The sequence below is a fragment of the Protopterus annectens genome, chromosome 2.part0, assembly GCF_019279795.1.
Source record: "Protopterus annectens isolate FY-2018-M chromosome 2.part0, PAN1.0, whole genome shotgun sequence".
In the NCBI taxonomy this organism is placed as follows: Eukaryota; Metazoa; Chordata; order Ceratodontiformes; family Protopteridae; genus Protopterus; species Protopterus annectens.
This window is the reverse complement of record NC_056728.1, coordinates 343963239-343982847: the sequence shown is the minus strand read 5'-3', so window position 1 is coordinate 343982847 and position 19609 is coordinate 343963239. Positions and strand designations below refer to the sequence as shown.

The window sequence follows — 19609 nt, the reverse complement described above, 5'->3', positions numbered from 1 at the left end:
GTACCTCACAAAGAGGATCCTAAGCCTTAAACACTTGTCCTATATGGACAGACTCAAAAAATACAACTATTCTCTGTCTCATATTGCCTACTTAGAGGAAATCTCTGCTTGACTCACAAAGCCATGTCTGACCCAGAAATGCTACATCTAAAGAAATCCAAATCCCTCCACACCACATACTCCAGATACCTCAACCTCATTACCACAATCAACAGAACGTGCTGGAGGGGCAGGTTCATAACCCAAAGACTGCCCATGCTATGGAACAGACTTCCCATACATGTCAAACAGAGCACCTCCATGGCTCTCCAGCAGAAATCTTGATGAGTGGATGGGAAATAGAAAATTCACCCCGGGAATCCCTCCAGTGGCTCTACTCGACAAAGGCACTGCGAACTAAGGTCGGGTGGCACGATGCCAGGGTAATCCTATGGGCTAGGCTTGTAAAGGCTCCAGGGCCATTAGCCTAGTACACACCTATGAACATGTTTTCTAGAATGTCCAAGCTCTCCACTCTGCCCAAACCTTCTTCTACACAACAGACCTTTTCTTCCAGCTCTGAACAGTTCCAGCCTGTCTCCTCTGCACCTGCACATCACTTTCTTTCTGCAGTCCTTCACTGGAACCTGCTACTGCTGCAGCATAAGTCTTTACTCTAAAAACACTTCTGTCAGTCTCTGTTTACTGCTCTCTGTTCCATCTTCCTGAAGCCCAAGACAGAGCATGCCCTTAAATTCACTTACTCCACTGGCTACGCATACCATTGCTATATCCACATCATCATTTATAGCATCCTGCAGTCTTTTTATCTCCTCACTGCCAAATATTTTGTCTACTACCACACTTCACTGCAGGGCCTTCAATTCTGCTTATTTCATTATTTTTTGTAATACACAGTCATCTCAGGGTTGCCAGATTTCTAAACGGAGGTCATTCACAATAAGTGAAGACCAAAAAAAAAAAGTGTTCTGCATTGCACAGAAGAGGCTCTACTGATTTATGATTGTCTCGTATGCCTGTTTACGAGCCAATCAAAAATTGCACAGCAGAGCCTCTTCTGTTCAGTGCAGAACAGCTCACTGTTTTGCATTGAACAGAAGTGGCTCTGCTTTGTGATTTATGATTGGCTCGTATACCGGCATACGGGCCAATAAAAAATCACAAAGCAGAGGCTGTTTCAACGGGATTTTAACAGGCAGTGCAGTACTTGGGATTGGGCTGCTCATCTCAGGCCAGTCCCGCTCACATAGGGACATCTGGCAACTCTGAGTCATCCTGACCCCCTGATGGCTTATTATTCACCTCTGAAACATTCTTCCTTCTGAATTACAGTTTAATTTTTTTCTTTTTCTCCAGCTTATCTCCACTTACAGTCTCCATCTTAGATTCAGTGATCATTGGTAACAGCCCTTTGATGCCACCTTGTGATCACATCACAAAGGAGAATTTCCCCAATGCAAATTTCCCTCTAGCAGTATACATACCACCTCAGGTCTCCCTTGAAAACAGGCCACTAGCCTAGCGGGATTAACTCAGTCAAAGGACAAACAAAAACAGGGGATTGTAGTGGTTGTAGAAACAGGGTGTGCAACTGGTGTTAGAACTGATGGGTGGCATACTGGAGAGATTAGAGAGTTAATTTAAAAGGTCCTGGGCTGACATTGGTCATTTGGTGGATGTTATGGTTCCTTTCTGTAGGGAGTTGTTGGGCTGTTTACAGCCTGCTACATCGTTCACCAAGTTCCAGAATTCCTTCTGATTTAAATAAAGATTAGGGAGGATTTTGTGACAAAGCAGTTAGTACTGCATCATCTTGTTGATTTTCAGAGAACATCTGGAAAAGTTATGAATTGAAATTTATGCTCAGGAGATAATTTTGCTAGGCTTTGTCTCATAATGAAGGTGATTTAAGCTGTTTAGTTAGCTACTGGTTTTGAAAGAGGCCTAAGCAGTCTTGATATTTTGGAAAAGTACTTACTTTTTAGGGAAAGTAGATAGCTGGTGAGTGAGTTGACTAGGATGTTGGGGTCTTGCTCTAGAAAAATGTAGTCATAGTTGGTCTGGGCAAGTTCAGCTTTTAGACTGTTACAGTTTTGAGCAGTCAAAGGCTGAAGGTATGTAGTATGGGAGGAAGTCTGTTAATATTAAGGACAAATACTGAAAAGGTTATTGGGGCTGTGACAACTTATGCTGGGGGGGTTGTTCAGTTTGAAATTAAACTGGGATTATTTGTTAACACAAGGTCAAAGAGGGAGTAAATTACCTGATATGAGGTCAGGTCTGGAGACCTCTTTGAAACATCTTTGTTTTTGTCTTTTTACTACTTCAGCTACTGCTTGCTAGCTATCAGACCTTGTCTTTGTCTAGTGGCTCATTCGCTGACCCATCACCAGGGCTAGAACCAAATGAAACACACTATTTAGGCAGCCATTAGAGGAGGTTTGGATGGTTTCAGAATGCAGTCTTCCCCCCACATCCAGCCAGCAAAGTGAAGACAGGGGATCATGCAATGAGCTGAAGCAAAGGAAGTCCTCTCTATTCCGCAAGGTATGTTTCATCTCAGGTAGCCCTGCCCCAACCCCTAGTGGTGGTTTCTGTGGTCTCCATCAGGGAAATTGCACCAACCCATGTAGTTGTGTGCCATTTCCCCCAACCCTTGGAGGAGACAAGCAGGCTTTTCCTCTTCATTACTCTCCCTCCCTAATTGGCTCCTTATGTGTGAGGGCTACTAAATGAACCCCAGTTGTCTAGGCCCAAGTCACGGCACCATCCCTCTATGCCATGGAGTTAGATGTGTGGCCTCTTTGACAACCTGTATAGGGCTATAGACGAGGTAGCCTAAATCATCATAAGACAGCACAGCTGGCCAAATCCCATGCTAGTGAGAGTTAATCAGTCTGTACGTGCACAGTACAGATATCAGCCAGGAATCATGGGAGAGAAAGCTGGTAGGTCAACTTACCTTTAACCATTTCTATAAAGATATAGGAAAATAAGTGGCAATCAGAGAAAGAGTAAGACTTCTATCAGACAGAGGGAAAGAAAGGCATCAATGGTCAGGGACAGAGTGTAAACAGACAATGTGTTGGGGAGAGAAGGAAATACTGGCAGTTCTTACTGCCTACGCTAGATAATCTGCCAAGAACACCAACAGCAAACTGCAGTCATCTAACAGGCTGATTTGCATGGTTACGCAATGAGTCTAGAGAGAATACAGTAACAGTTTGGGTGAATGTGCAAGAAAAGGTGGAATTTCAACCATATATTGATAGGCTATATCTGGGGGCACTACAAAAGCAAGTCATGCTTCATACCAAAAAATACAAGTTGCTACATGTTGGTAAAGGCAACTGTATCCATATGTCATAGTAAACAAGTTCACTTCAGATTCAGATTGCTTTAATGACTTAGGTGTTACAGTCTCTGGAACTCTGGATTACAACCAACAGGTTAATTTACCAGTTAAGAAAGACTACCATGTTTGTAAAATGATATAAAGATCTTTTAGTTTAAGATGTGCTGCCGTTCTGATGCCGTTATTCATTACTACTGTTAATTCAATATTAGAATATGGTGTTTTTTTTGTTCCTTCCCTGTTAGCAATTTATCAACTTTGGAATAGGTCCAGAGGAAATCCACCAAAAAAACTTTGGCTCGGTAAAACAACTGGGTTATGTGGATAAGTTGAAAAAGCATGACTTTTTTCTATTTATTATAAGCTATATAAATGTGACCTTATATGGATTTTTAAGACACTGTGCATTGAGCAGTTGGCTTCTATTTTAAACACCAGGTTAATACACAAAATGACAAAGCTGTTGTATTTCCTTTTACATCAAAATGTAAAAGAAAACTGAAATCTTTAAAGTTAGAACATCTGTTAGTTGGAACTGCTTGTTGCATAAAACAATAGAAAAAAACATAAAGGTAATTAAAATTGGAGATACAATTTGAAGAAAACATTTTTTGGTCGGGATATACAAAATTAGAGACTGCCTTCTTAACTTCTTATATCATGCCCAAACATGTAACAATCGAATATGTTGTGCAGTCTACTCCTCATTAACAAAATAGAGCTGCACAGAACTCCAAACAAGATTCTTTAGAAGGGTGGCATCCCCTTTGAGGACTGATGATAACAGTCAATGCAGGAAGGCTAGGATGCTAGCTTTATGTTTTGCATCACCTAGTTAATTCATTGGAGTCTCCCACTATTCCAGCCAAAATTCATTAAGGGAGTGGGGGTTCCTTTGAGGATTTGTGATGCTGTTCATCCCAGGAAGGGTAGGGTGTTAGTTTATGCTTTGCAGTCATCCTAAAGAACTGTTAACAGTAACTGAGACTTCCACTGTGACCTGAGTTGGTGGAGAGCGGATAACTCAACCGTAAGGTTTCATTTCTACAAACCATATGGTTCAGTTATGAGAACTCAGCCCATATTTCACAAAACTTATTTCATTTCCTTGCCTTTGAATTCAAGAAATTGAAAGCCTAACCACTTTTTTAAGTTTAACTCCTTGTATGTTGGGGTAGAGGAATTTGTTTCTGCCTGTATAATTGTCTAAGCTTAAAATGGTCCACATGGGCGACTAGCCTAGTACTTATCTAAGAACCAATACTATAATACAGACACAGAAATAGGTAGTTTCAGGTGCTGTCCACATACTTACATAGGCAGTCCTCAGCCCTGCTGATACCAGCAGTTGCTATAAAAAAAATGTATACAATGTTGTGGAACTCTTTCTCACTGACTTAGTTGCACAGTAGATGAAAAATGCTATCAATACAAATACCTGACCTCATTTTTCGAAAGAGATAAGCTAGTTGCATGTATTTTTTTCTGTACAACAACATTTTAGAGACAGTAGCATTTTAGTCTTAAGCACAGTACAGAGAATAACTATGATTTCATCATGCTCAGTAACTAGTTTTGAAGAGGTCTTCCTAAATTACAATGTAACAAATTGATGGGGTAGAAATACAACAAAGGACGAGGGAAAATGCAATGAAGGAAGATGTTTATACATCAGTTTAAAAAATTGCGATGCCCATGCCCTGGCCCAGCAATCAAGGAGCCTCAATCCTCACCATTAATATCAGTGAGAGGCATCTCATATAGGAGGAAAGGATAATAAATACACACAGTAAACTGCAATTTCCCTTAAGAGCACACAGAGATCACAGTCCGTCCAGGGCTGGTCGCTCCATTGCTGTCCAGGTCCCCAATAAGACTCCCCACTGGCTCAGCTATAGGGTCCAGATCTCAGCCAGCTGGGCAAGTGAAAATCTCCAGCACCCTCTCTGTCCAACCAGTGCTTCGTGTCCCTGCCCAAGTAACTGACACACACAGACTTTGACAAGAGTTTATACAACCACACAGACACTCCTGGGGAAGGCTGGCACAGGTTCTCCAGCTGTGACCCTTTCAACCAGTCTATATGGTAGTAATCACTGCCACCACCCAGCTAATATCTATCAGCTACCCAAAGGCCCTTAAAAGGGTGTCCAATTATTACTATGCAATATTATTATCCAATTGGTAGTATAACTAAACAGTCAAGGCTTATTAGAGTAACTTGGTACAGGATCCCTAGATACATGCAATGTACTCTTAGAGCTTAACTTTTCTCTGCACAAAACAGACAAAGTTGAAATGTTTTAAAATATTTAATAATAAATAATAAAAACACAAGACAATACTTCTTACTACACAGTGCTGGTCAAGACTTCAGAGATCACAGAGAAATACTTAAAATAATTCAGTAGTATAGTTCTGACATCACAGAAAAACACAGTCTAATCTTTCTAGTTTCTAGCTATTTCTTAGATAAAACACACTTCTAAAATAACTTACATATTGAAAACACAGGCAGTGCTGATGAGTTGGATGGTCAAGACAAAAATGCTTAAAGCTCTCTGATTCTCTCTGTTTTTAAAATCCCGTTCCTGGTTACCATTACATCATTGTTCACAGAAACTACATTTACATCCCTAGCATCTCCTTTTGTTATCTTGCAGCTGGTCAGGAAGTAGAGCAATAAAAATACATTTGCATGTTTAAATCTAGCAATTTAACTCTTGGTTAAAACAATAGAAAGAATGTCTTCATCTAGACAGGCTGGAGATGACTTTAGATCAATGGGTTACAACATGCTTTACTTGGTCACCTTTCTGCCAGCAGAGTGTACTGTTGTTACATTAATATTTACAGATGACAGAATTATCTCCAAAATTCTATCTGGCTAGGCTGGCAGCCTTCACCCATATCTTCACATACCCCCCCCCCCCCTTGAAGACTCAAGCTAATTTTTCAAGTGACCCTTGAGAAACGCTGCTTGAGAGAGTTAGGTCTATCTGAGTGTACCTTACCCCATTCCCTGTCTTGAGAGCCCATCTGCAATGGCATTGCTAATCCCACTGTGGTGCTGCACTGACATATCAATATGCTTGCAACCCCAGGCTCCATCTTAGTAACTTTGTATTTTGCTGGCTGGCTCTGTTTAACTATGTTAGGGGGTTGTGATCTGTCATAACAGGGAATTTCCTTCCATACAGATAAGGCTGAACTTTCTGCAGTGCCCACACTATGGCTAGACATTCCTTTTCTACAGCTGCATAGCATTCCTCCCTGGGTTGGAGCCTACAACTGAGATAAACCACTGGGTGCTCTTCCTCCTCTGAAGAAATCTGGCTAAGTACAGCCCCCACCCCATTGTTCAAAGCATCCACCTGCACAACAAATTCTTTGCTGTAATCTGGACTGGCTAAAATGGAGGGGTCCTCCCAAAGCTTCTTTAAGCATCTGGAATGCCTGTTCTTCCTTGTCAGGTCTGTGCGGAGAGCAGCTATGGTACTATAACTGGGGACGAACTTTCTGTAGTACCCTGCTGTCCCTAAAAATGCCCTCACCTGCTTTTTACTAACAGGTACAGGCCATGCCTGAATGGCTTCCACTTTGGTAGGTTCTGGCCTTATCTTACTACTCCCCACTCTATGTCCTAGGTAGGAGACCTCTGCCATACCCACCTGACATTTGCTCAACTTAATGGTCAACCCTGCCCTCTGTAGTCTGCCCAGCACCTCATGGACATGTTGAAGGTGCTCTGGCCAGGAATGGCTGTAGATGGCAGTATCATCTTGGTAAGCAAGGGCAAATCCTCCTGCCCCTGCCAGGATATGATCTACCAGACTCTGGAAAGTCACTGGGGTATTCTTCATCCCAAGAGCCGTCTTTGTGAACTCATACAAGCCAAAAGGAGTCACAAAGGCTGACTTCTCTCTAGCACTGGGAGACAAGGGCACCTGCCAGTAACCCTTGGTAAGATCAATGGTTGTAAGATACTTAGCTCCACCCAGCTGCTCTAAGGACTCATCTGTCCTAGGCATGGGGTAAGCATCTGACTCTGTGTGACTACTTAACTTCCTGTAGTCCACACAGAACCTGGTGCTGCCATCCTTCTTTGGCACCAGCACCACTGAGGAGGCCCAGGGACTGCTGTACTCTTGAATCACCCCTAGTTCCAACATCACCTGTACCTCCTCCCAAAGAGTATGTTTGACTCTCTCAGGCACTCTATAAGGGGTCTGCCTAATAGGCCTTTGGGGTCCTGTATCCACCTGGTGCTGCACCAGGTGGGTGCACCCTGGTTTCCCAGTGAATATGTCCCCAAATTCCTGCAACACTGCATGGATTTCTCAAACCTAGGTAGAAGATAGCTGCTGGGACATTGCTACCCCTTCTGCTGAGGTGTCAGCCCGAGCCTCACTGAGGAGATCAGTCCCCAGATCTCCCTCAGACTCCTCCTGCAATCCACTGCAAATGCTCAGCACAAGGGCCTCCCTATCATGGTATGGTTTCATCATGTTAACATGGTACAATTTGTGCCCCTGCCTTCTGCCTAGCAGTTCCACCATGTAGTTAACATCACTTACCTTTCTTACCACCTTGTAGGGTCCCTCCCAAGCTGCTTGCAACTTGTTGTGTCTGACAGGAATGAGAACCATTACCTGCTGCCCCACAGCATACTCTCTAGCTAGAGCATTCCTTTCATACCATACCTTTTTCTGTTGTTGGACTTCTGCCAGGTTCTCCTGGGCCAAGCCCATGAGTTCCCTGAGTCTTGTCCTGAGGTTTAGGACGTATGCCACAACAGACTCCTTGTGAGACTCTCACTCACCTTCCCACTCATCTCAAGTTAAATCTAGAGGTCCCCTCACCCTATGCCCATACAACAACTCAAAGGGTGAAAAACCTGTGGAATCCTGGGGATCTTCTCTGTAAGCAAACAACAGAAGGGGCAAATATTTGTCCCACTCCCTCTTAAACTGATATGCACATGCCCGTAGCATGGACTTGATGGTAGAGTTTAACCTCTCAACAAGACCATTAGTCTGGGGATGGTAGGGGTGGTCTTCATGTGCTTCACCCCACATAACTTCCACAGACAAGCCAGCAGGTCTGACATGAAATTGGCACCTCTGTCCATCAGTATTTCTGAAAATCTCTAACAAAGCATTTGCCACCTTCTCTGCCTCAATGGATGACAAAGCCAATGCCTCAGGGTATCGTGTAGCATAATCCACTACCACAAGGATATACTTTTTCCCTGTGGAACTTGGGGTACTCAGAGGCCCCACAATATCCATAGCTACTCTCTGAAATGGCTCCTCAATCAAAGGCATCAAAAGAGCTCTCACCTTGTCTCCTGCCTTGCCTACCTTTTGGCACTGCTCACAGGTCCTGCAGTACCTTGTTACATCTCTGGAAATTCCAGGCCAATAGAAGTTCTGCATAATATGCCTCTTTGTACGTTTTATGTCCATATGACCTGCAAATGGAATATCATGGGATATGTCTAGAAGCACCAGACGGTAGGCTCTAGGCACTACCAACTGCTGTACTCTCTCACCTTCTAGCCCTCCCTCAGGGGTCCACTCTCTGTATAGTAACCCTTTGTCCCAGTATACAGATTCCCCCTTTCCCTGAGAATTGGGTGCCTCCCTAGCTACCTGCCTCAGGCCTTGCAGTGTAGGGTCTGAGAGCTGAGTCTGTCTCAGCTCTCTCCTTGTAACCCTTCCCAGCTCCCCTTCCACAGGAAGTCAGGCATCCTCTGACAGTAGTGCCTCACTGTCCGCCTGGGTACTACTGCTCACCTCTACCTTTGCAGTCACTCTGTCCAAGGGACCATCAGTACCCCAAGCAGCTGTGGCTCACCTTCAGTCTCACTGCTACAGGGTAGCGCCCTCCCTGAAGTAACCACCTCACCAGTCCTGACTGCAAGTATGCAGTCTGTCTCGGTCTCCCCCAGGCTACCAGACTTACCTGCTTGTCTCAAAGCATGACCGCATGTAACTGCATAAGCATGTGGTACTGCCTCATCCAAATCCTTCCCTATCAGGACATCTGCAGGATGGTAGTTTGGTACCCCTGTTGTCTCAAGACAACCTATTATTGGCATTTTGTCTTTCCCACTTACTGGCTCCCTAAACTTTTGTTGCCCACCTTGCCTCTGTGAACATCTGTATGCCACATGGCCCCACTGGATGCATTCAAAACATTTGACCCTAGCTCCTGGACATGTAACTGGACTAGTGGCTTCCCCTGCAACTGGCAGATTCTGTTAGGGCAGTCTGTGCTACCCACCGTGGGTTCCTTTAGACCCATGAGCAGTACTGGGGGTCCCTTTCCTGTGCAGGGCTGCCCTGCTTGCCAGGTATAGATCTCTCTTCTTCCCCAAATCATCTGAAGTAGCACATCGTCTATCAGCTAACCAGATCCTCATGTCCTCAGGCAAAGTGCTAAGGGCTTGTTCCTTCACCAAAAGGTCTGCCAGCACCTTCAAAAGTGGTGACCTGACATCCACTGACCCACCTACGGAAATAAGTGCTCAGCTCATAACATATTCACTGACACTTTCATCTGCCTTGCGTCTACGCTCACGAAACTTTTTCCTATACGTTTCAGGTGTTAGCTTAAACAATTCTAACAAATGCTTTTTAACAGCAGTATAATCAAAACATGCAACTTCAGACATTTTTGACAACACAGTTACAGCTTTATCATGGAGTAAGGGGGTCAGGAACCATACCCAGAGCCTTTGGTCAACACTATACTGTTTGCATACCCTCTCAAACATATGAATGAAACTATCAAAATTATCCCCCTCTTTAAACTGCGGAAGAGATTTACTGACCTGTTGTGCTTCTGGGGTCCAGTTACTCCCTTCCCCATTACCTCCATGACTCTGGCAAAGAGTCAGCATCTCCTTCTCATGCTGCCTCTGCCTCTCCTTTTCCTCAGCTTCTAGTTGTAGCAGTTTCTCATTCTCCTCAGCCTGCAAACATCGCAGTCTCCCATTGCCCTCACTCTCTAGACGCCTCAGTCTCTCAGTTGCTTCTATTTCCACATGCCTGGCCTCCAACTCAAGTCTCTTAACCTCCAGATGGATTTTTAAGTACACTGCAGAAAGGCTGAGCTGTCCATTCTCGGAGGGTATTATATCTCCACTGCCAGTCTGATTGTCCTCCTGGTTGCTGTTTTCTGATGCAGCTGTAACCAAGGCTGCAATCAGGTCTGCCTTAGTCAGGTTTCCGTGCACCAGTCCCCTAGCCTGGCACATCTCCACCAGCTGGCTCCTTGTCAGCTTTCCATACTCCTCTGCTGACTTGTTGCCTGCTCACCCTGACTAAGCTAACAAAACAAATTAAACAATTGTGATCTGAACTCTGAGCATTCACTGCATGGCTGATTTACAGTACAAAACACCTTCAAAGCTCACTGTACACAAGCTACAGGAATTCACTCTACCCACACCACTACAAGCCAATTAGTATTTGCCAACCAATTAATATGTGGTGTGGAAATCCCACCACTGCCAAACAATTAATATGTGACGCCTGTGCCCTGGCCCAGCAATCAAGAAGCCTCAATCCTCACCTGAGGGGTGTCTCATATAGGAGGAAAGGATAACAAATGCACACAGTAAACTGCAATTTCCCTTAAGAGTACACAGAGATCACAGTCAGTCCAGGGCTGGTCGCTCCCTTGCTCTCCAGGTCCCCAATAAGACTCACCACTGGCACAGCTATAGGGTCCAGATCTCATCTAGCTGGGCAAGCTAAAACCTCCAGCACCCTCTCTGTCCAACCAGTGCTTTGTGTTCCTGCCCAAGTAGCTGACACAAACACATTTTGAGAAGAGTTTATACAACCACACAGACACTCCTGGGGAAGGATGGCACAGGTTCTCCAGCTGTGCTCCTTTTTCCCAGACTATACAGTAGTAATCACTGCCACCACCCAGCTAATATCTATCAGCTACCCAAAGGCCCTTAAAAGGGTGTCCAAGTACTGTGCAATATTATTATCCAATTAGTAGTACAACTAAACAGTCAAGGCTTATTAGAGTGACTTGGTACAGGATCCCTAGATACATGCAATGTACTCTTAGAGCTTAACTTATTTCTACACAAAACAGCCACAGTTGAAATGTTTTAAAATATTTAATAATAAATAATAAAAACACAAGACAATACTTCTTACTACACAGTGCTAGTCAAGAGTTCGGAGATCACAGGGAAATACGTAAAATAGTTCAGTACTACAGTTCTGACATCACAGATAAACACAGTCTAATCTTTCTAGTTTTTAGCTAATTCTAAGAGAAAACACACTTCTAAAATAACTTGCATATAGAACACGGGCAGTGCCGATGAGTTGGATGGTCAAGACAAAAATTCTTAAAGCTCTCTGATTCTCTCTGTTTTTAAAATCACATTCCTGGTTACCATTACATCATTCTTCATACTTCCCTGGGTTCCCAGGCTCGCAGAAACTCATTTACATTCTTAGCATCTCCTTTTGTTATCTTGCAGCTAGTTAGGAAGCAGAGCAATAAAAATACATTTGCATGTTTAAATCTAGAAATTTAACTCTTGTTTAAAACAATAGAAAGAATGTCTTCATCTAGACAGGCTGGAGCCGACTTTAGATCAAAGGGTCATAACATGCTTTACTTGGTCTGCTTTCTGCCAGCAGAGTGTACTGTTGTTACATTAATATTTACAGATGACAGAATTATTTCCAAAATTCTATCTGGCTAGGCTGGCAGCCTTCACCCATATCTTCACAAAAATCACCACAAATTTTGAAGAAGCACTGCAATATACTGGAAGTATAGAGATAACATGGCATGAGTAAAGTAGTTTGAACAAATATTTACAATATTCAGATCAAAAAGGCATGCATCTTCCCAACGCAGACAGTAGGGAATAGCCAAGTCTGCATTCCTCTTCCAAGTTCCTTGACATGACAGCTGCTAATTACAGTTCCTGGAGTGACATTCGTTAAAACCTCAGAAAGAGTGGGAGGAGATTCTGTCAATATTTGAAAGAAAATTTCTACTCAAGAAAACAATGTAATTTAGCTACTTTATATTTTTTGAGATTTTAAATGTACTGCAAATAAGTTAAAGCATTCTGAGAACAATACTAACCAAGGTAATTAAGGCAAAACTACTTGTATATAACTTCCATCTGATTCTGCAGTTTTTATTCTATTCCGATTTATTGCAATTGTCCTCCCTATTTTGCAAGGGGTGTTTCATCTGAGGAAACCCCTCTTCAAAGTGAAACTGGTGGTTCCTGTGGTCTCCACCAGGGAAAATGTGTCTGAGTGGGTGTATCCCCCCAATCTTTGGAAGAGGCCGAGCCTAAAATGTATCCGCTATAATCAGTGCTCTAACCTAGTAACCTAGCCAGCATTACACAGAAACACATTAGATACCGACCTAGGGTCATGCGCTCACACTTCTATTAGTAGAACTTTTTGGAGTATTTTTTTTCCCTTAAAGTAAATAAATGTCACATTTCTTTAAGAAAAATAAATTAATAAATGCACAAAAAGGTACCTCTTACCACAAGAATGAGAGTACCATTCAAGGGCAGAAGTGCCTCAGACTTTGCCACTGATTTTTTTCTTTTTAGCCTCCATCCTGCCCATGATCTACTTATTCAATGAATCAGGTAGATCATAAGCCGCATGGAGCACAAGGTGAATCAGGTAGATCATGAGTGGGATGGAGCACAATGTTAAAATAATATGTTGGAAATAACTGAGATAAGAAGAGAAAGTTATTACATTTAGCCCACATTACTGTCAGACAGCCAAATATTTTTCATAATTCTCAGTTGTCCCCAATTTTGCAGTAAAACTCCTTCCCTCATTCCAATACAAAACTCTTATTCTTGCCAATATACAAGCCTCATTTAAAACTAAACATGAAGTATGCTGTAATAAAGTTGCAAAATTCGCAACTAATGCAACCCATTATGCACAACAGTGCATGGCACTCAAAACACTAAATTAGCTTGAACGTCCCCTACATCTAATTTACTTACTGTTCATAACATTATACAGAAATATAAATCATCAGTTTGCCCGGCCCTGAGTACCAATCTCCACAGTTACCACCCTAAAAAACTCTCCAGTCTGATTACAAATAGCTCCTTTCCATCCACAAATCAAACAAATCCCCTAGACACATCCATTCTTCTTACTCTGTAGCCAAAAGTTGGAATTCTATTCCACTGTCTCTTAGGTCCAACTCAAACCATGCCTGTTTGCTCCACTCCTGTTTGAACTGTCATTCATTATTATACTCCTCTCTTCAATGCTGACATCTACTATTCTTAATCTGTATCTGTGGCTCTAGTCCAAATACTAAAACCAACATACCATTTTGTAGTCTTTAAAAATCAAATGTTTGCTTCCATCATTTCTGCTATATATAGTTTTCACCCTTAATTTCATGTCAAATTGTGTATAGCATACCATTATGTCTTGAGTTTTATTTACATATTACTGCATTTGTATTCTTGTATTCATGTATCATTTTTACTTAGTCTATTTTTGCATTGGGCTTTTCTCTCCAGACCTCCAATGAAAATGGATACTTTTGGCCTAGTTGGATTTTCCTGATAAACAAAATCAGTAAATAGATGTTCCTGTTTTCATTGGATGTACTTGCCTGGCTGTCCCTTGTATTTTTTATTTATTTTATTATATGGTAAACTACTGAAAATACAATCAAGTGAAAATGCCAGACATTAGATTTACGTAGAAAATGCTGGTCTGTCAGGAGTTGGGGGAGGATATAACAAACAGCTGCTCTTTGCTCAATATTCTGACTTTGCAAGATTACTGTGATTTATGTGAAGCAACACTGAATACTTTAATGTGTGGTTACTGTTTCCATGAGAAAAGCTGAAACAGGCCATCATTTTTTATTATAATCAGATGTTTGAAGTGCACAAAGAAGTACCTATAACTACTGACTGGGGGTGGGAGCTGTATGCAAAAAGTATTTGACCCTCTCGTTGTTTTTTTTTTTTAGTTTAAACAGTCATCTGGCTTTGAAGAACTAGTGTGGATTTGGTGTTGCCTGTAGAAGACAAATTACCCTCTTGGTTTCTCAGTTTAAACAATTGTTATTGGGATCTGCAGGGCTACTGTGCAGTTGCAGGAATAACGTGATTTGTGCAAAGCACCATGGAATGTGTTGCTACTGCTTGCATGAAATACAGCAGATACAAAATGAATGCCACATACTGCGTAGACCAACATCTGAAGTGCACACAGAAGTAGCTTATAACTGCAGGATGGAGGTGGGAGCTGTCTGTTGAAAGTAACTGACCCTCTTGATGTTTTCTTGGTTTAGAAAGTCACTACCTGGCTTTGCAGGACTAGTGTGTACTTATATGAAGCAATGAACTGCTTAACAGGACATCTAAGATATGCACAGACAAAGCAGCTACAATTGCTGGCACTTTTTATGAAGGAAATGAAATGAATAGATGCCTGCTGATGTTAGCTGATTGTTCTGGTTTTGCAGGACTGTTGTGCTATTTATGTGTAGCTAAAGTAAAATACAATACATGGCCATCTTTTATTGCAATCAGATGTCAAGACTGTACACAGGAGTGGCTACAACTGCTTGGATTGGAGGTTATCTAGATGAAAGTAACTAATCCTCTTGTCATTTTCTCACTTTAAATAGTTATCTTTCAGAAATCCCATAAGACATAAAATGCTTCACAGAACATCCAGACGTTCAGAGCTTCTGGGGGTCTGGTGGCCTCCACACTCTCCAAGGCTGTATAAGTGGATTTTGACACAGAGTTCATAATGGCCTTTGCCCTGACCCCCACCTACTCGAAAACTGCCCCTGCTCAGCAGAAACATATCTAGGAATGGGGAAGGCACAGCTGCCACATGGGCAATGTTAGTGGCATGATCAGCAGCTCTGTTTTTTTTTTTGTTTGTTTTTCTTTTTTTTTTTTTTTTTTTGGTTTTCACATTTTTTTTTCTCAGCAAACAAGTGTGTGCAACAGTAGAAGACTTTAGATCCTAGCACTCCTGCTAAAAGAAAGAAGAACCAAATCATATGAATGAACTTTTTTTTGCTCTCATGTAGGGCATGAGGGAACAGGACATTAGGACTTGGCACCCCTCCTAAGTGACACCATATCTAAGAAGAGACCTTTTGGCACCATATACCAAATGAGACAGCTGTGGTACGGTGCACAGAAGGTCAGTGCAGCTTGTATGGTTGCTGAGGATGATGTCATTCTTTCTTTAGTTTTCCTCTCAAACCTCAAAGATGCGCATAGGCCACTATAGTTTTTGTTGAACTGGGGACAGTACGGTCATATTTCTTCCTCACAAACAATAGAAGAGTGCAGTGGGGGTCACTACAGCTTCTACAGGAACAGTGTGCTGTCAAGGAGTGACAAGTTGGAAACACAGCAGAATCATTATTTTTCCACTTTCCTCGCAATCAAACATCAGATGCATATGCAGGTGACTTTCTTCTGGGAAAGGGTAAGAAGGTATATGTTTATATACTTCTGACTGCAACAAATTGAAATATGTCATGTTCTATTTGTGTTTTTTTTCATCCCAGTCTGACATCAGAGAGGTACACAAACAGCTGCTGTCTTTTGGGGTTAGGAACTGGAAGACATGCTGTGTAAATGCATGACAGCAACAACTTTAAATACATAACTGCGACCATTTGTGCTTTCACTTCATTACCATTCTAACACCAGGAAAGGGTATACACAGAAAGTAACTTATTTTTGAGCAGGGGTAGAGAGACTGGTACTGTTCACAGCTATGATTTATGTGTCCCCACAAGCATCTGTCTTCTCAGTTTGTGAACTGCTATATTGCCAGGTTTGAGCATAAAGCTTTGGATACAACATATTTCTTCTTTAAGTAAAAAAGACTGAATTTCTTATCTTACTTACAATTTTTGTTCAGGACATCACTGGTGCAAAAGATTAGGAAAAAAGCCCTAAAATGCAGCTCAGCACATCTAGAATCTTGGCTTTTGGGGAAAGGGGCTAGTAGCGGCCAATTACCCCAACTTAATTTAGTTATTTCCTCCATGGTTATTACAATGAAGTCTTGGTCATTTAAAGTATAGAAAGGAAGAAGGAAAAAGCAAGGTTGAATATCTTTCCTTAAGCATGAATTTTGTTCAAGCCATCATTGGATGAAAATGGTGTTTTAAAAACTCCAAAAGGCACCTCAGAGAACCCCCTTGACTCCCTTGGATTAATGCATTTATTTCCTCAACAGTTATTACACTGAAGTTCCCATCCCCATCTAGCCAACTATCATTTCATCCTAGTACCACCTGTCCTACGTCAGATCTGCCTATCCCTCCTAATCTCCCCCAGATTTTCTCCTCAGAATTGGGCTAAGGAGGATCACTAGGGCATCCCATGGGCACACATCACTCTTGTTGTTGTGGGGCACTGCAGTCACTCCCCTCATTTCCTTCCTTCTGCATTTGAGGGCTATTCCCTTCTATGGACCATGCTTCCCCACAGGGAACACCTAGATGAATGCCCTGCCCCACCCCCCCCTCCAAATGGGCACGCTCATCCCTCACTGCCAGCACATTAAACTGTAGCATTGGTCAATTGCAGTATGTTGAAAGGTTGCAGGAAAAAGTAAAGTTGAAGAGCAACACTGATTTTCTTTCCTTCATTATGATTTTATTTTTGTTCAAGCCATCAATAGATACAAATGGCTGTTTAAAATAATCTCTGAAATATACCTCAGAGCATCTAGAAACACTATCGCTTCTAGGTGCCTAACAGCCTCCTTCCCAACTTACTTTAGTTAGACACGATGTCATAAGTATGATAGGTTGCATGATAGTCAACATTTTTAGCAGGCTTACATTTACTCATTCCTGCTTTTCTGTTCTGTTTTCCCTGTCTGCCCCAAGGATTAGGAAACACAACGCACCAAGGAATGTTAGGCAGAAAACTTATAATTCCAAAATTCTTATTAGTTATCCTTTGTTCTGCATGCACATCTCCTAATGAACTGAAAACATGTATGTCTGATCAACATCCAGAGGCTTAGTTATATAAGAGGTCAGAACTAAGATATCAAGTTTGACAAGTTATTGCAATAATGTAACAAGGCATGCAAAGCTGGCAGATTCTACAGCTCTTATTTACCATACAAAATAAGAGTCAATTCTATCATGATATATAGTTCAAAGTTACATCTGCAGTTTCTGATCATCAAAACTTGCATAATATCATAACAAAGAAATCACTCTTACACTGCCCATACTCGTATTATACAGCACCAGCTGTGCAATAACAGGTTAGAAGGTAATCCACCAGGTCTATTACTGATTCCAGCTAACACGTGATTACGACTCTTGCAGGCAAAGCAGCTACTAACAGCTTCGCACCATACTCACCCTCCTACGCAATGGCATTTTCCAATTTACAGTTTTAACGAAGACTGTAACACTGATCAACTAAAGCACACAGGACACCCAAAAACAGACAGCGACCTTGGAATCAACCCCATAGCTGCATTCATCCGATTCGGTAACAGCACAACACTACGGGTAGCAGCTGAGAACAGTTGCTCCCACCCACTTGCGATTTCATAATTGAGAAGTCCGGAAATGTACGCTTGTTCACGTTGATATATTCTCATCAGTTGTCCGGACTTTTGGGTCATATTTTTGGTATGTTCCTCATAAAATGTGTGGTTTTCTGGCAAATCACTGGGATGAGCTGACTAAACAACAATTTAATTGAATGGGACACTGAGGCATATGGTGGACAACCACTTAGATGAGTTTGTGTGGCGTGACAAATATGACCTAAGTGAAGACTTGTTCACCAGAATGCGAACCAGGAAGAACTGGCTGTCCGTAATCATGCTGAATAACTGTTTTGTTATATGTCATGCTTTTTACTCTTTTTCATGTATATTTCATTAGACGATCGGAAACTTGGAAACGTGAAACTGACAGCTATATTTCTTTCCTGTGTTTGTATTTCGTTTTCTGCCGCTTTTAAATATACGTCATGCTTTTTACTCAATTTCTATGTACATTTCATTGGATGATCGGAAACTTGGAAACGTCAATCTGACCGCTGCATGACAGCTAATTACTATTAATCTATAGCTTCTTAAGTCGTGGGCGTGTTAGGGGCGGGGTTCGCTACTGAGCATCCTGCGAGGTATTACACTGTTAGATAATGAACCGCACGTAAAGTAATATATTAACCTCTTAGTACTCCTTCAAAGTCACTATTATTTTTGTATTGGCACTTCACAAACCCGTCCCCTTCAAAGTCCCCCACACCAAAATCTATTCAGGTGTGGGAGTGTTACACTGACTTGTCATAGAGTAACATTTTATTATTGATAGGCGTGCATAAAAGGAATGCGATATCGTTTTCTTTGTTGTATTAAAAATGAAAAAGAAAACAGACAGCTAGAACTGTATGGTTTTAAATGCTGCCGCCTGCCCTTCAAAAAATTATTCTATCGTTTGAGCAACAGTACCACATCATTGTATTTACTCTCTATTTTTGGGGAAGTTTGCTATGAATGCTTTTATGTACTGAATTTGTTTAGCCCTAAACTGGAGGTGTGTTTGTCCTCGTTTTACTTAACCCGTGCTTCATCACATACAAAATACTCGAGAATAAAAACAAAATATGAGTACACTTCACTAATTTGTTAGCCACGGTGGTGCAGTGGTTAGTGTTGCCGCCTCACAGAAAAAGGTTATCCAGTTAGATTCTCAGCTAGGGTGCTTTCTGTGCAGAGTCTGCATATTCTCCCTGTGGTTGTGTGGGTTTCTTCTGGTTTTCTCTCTCATCCTAAAGACATGCTGTAGGTGGATTGGATACTCTAAATTGGCCCTAGGTGTGAGTGCGTGTGTGTGCCTTCTGTGGAAGGTTGGGCGCCGGGCTAGCAACTTGACACTGTAAAACTCCACTGCCAATCATGAGAGGACAGGTGATCTGCTGTGGCGACCCCTAACCAGGAAAAGCTGAAAGAAGAAGAAGCTCAAATAACGTCCAGAATATCCAACTTATTCTACTTTATTGCTGCAGGTACCACATATTCTACACCACCACCCTTGCTGTGTAAAGTACCGCCATATAAGCTTATTTTATGTTGGTAGGCCAACTCAGTATTCCCCTGGCTATCCTGAAAGTTTCACCAATTAACACAAACAAGTGTTTGCCAGGCTGCCTTGCCAATCACACCC

The 19609-nt window shown here is 42.0% G+C and overlaps 1 protein-coding gene across 2 annotated transcripts in view; it reads right to left on the bottom strand.

Moving 5' to 3' along the window:
* Window positions 1–17945, bottom strand: part of LYRM7 (LYR motif containing 7) — a 262162-nt gene extending 244217 nt beyond the window's left edge. The window contains exon 1 of one of the 2 annotated variants that reach the window (XM_044060811.1): window positions 17789–17945. In XM_044060811.1, the coding sequence (XP_043916746.1) occupies window positions 17789–17806 (18 nt within the window). In that variant the 5' untranslated portion in view covers window positions 17807–17945. Of the gene's footprint in view, window positions 1–17644; window positions 17669–17788 lie in introns of those variants that run through there. The other variant, XM_044060812.1, reaches the window with a different exon arrangement.
* Between the last annotated feature and the right edge of the window lie 1664 nt (window positions 17946–19609).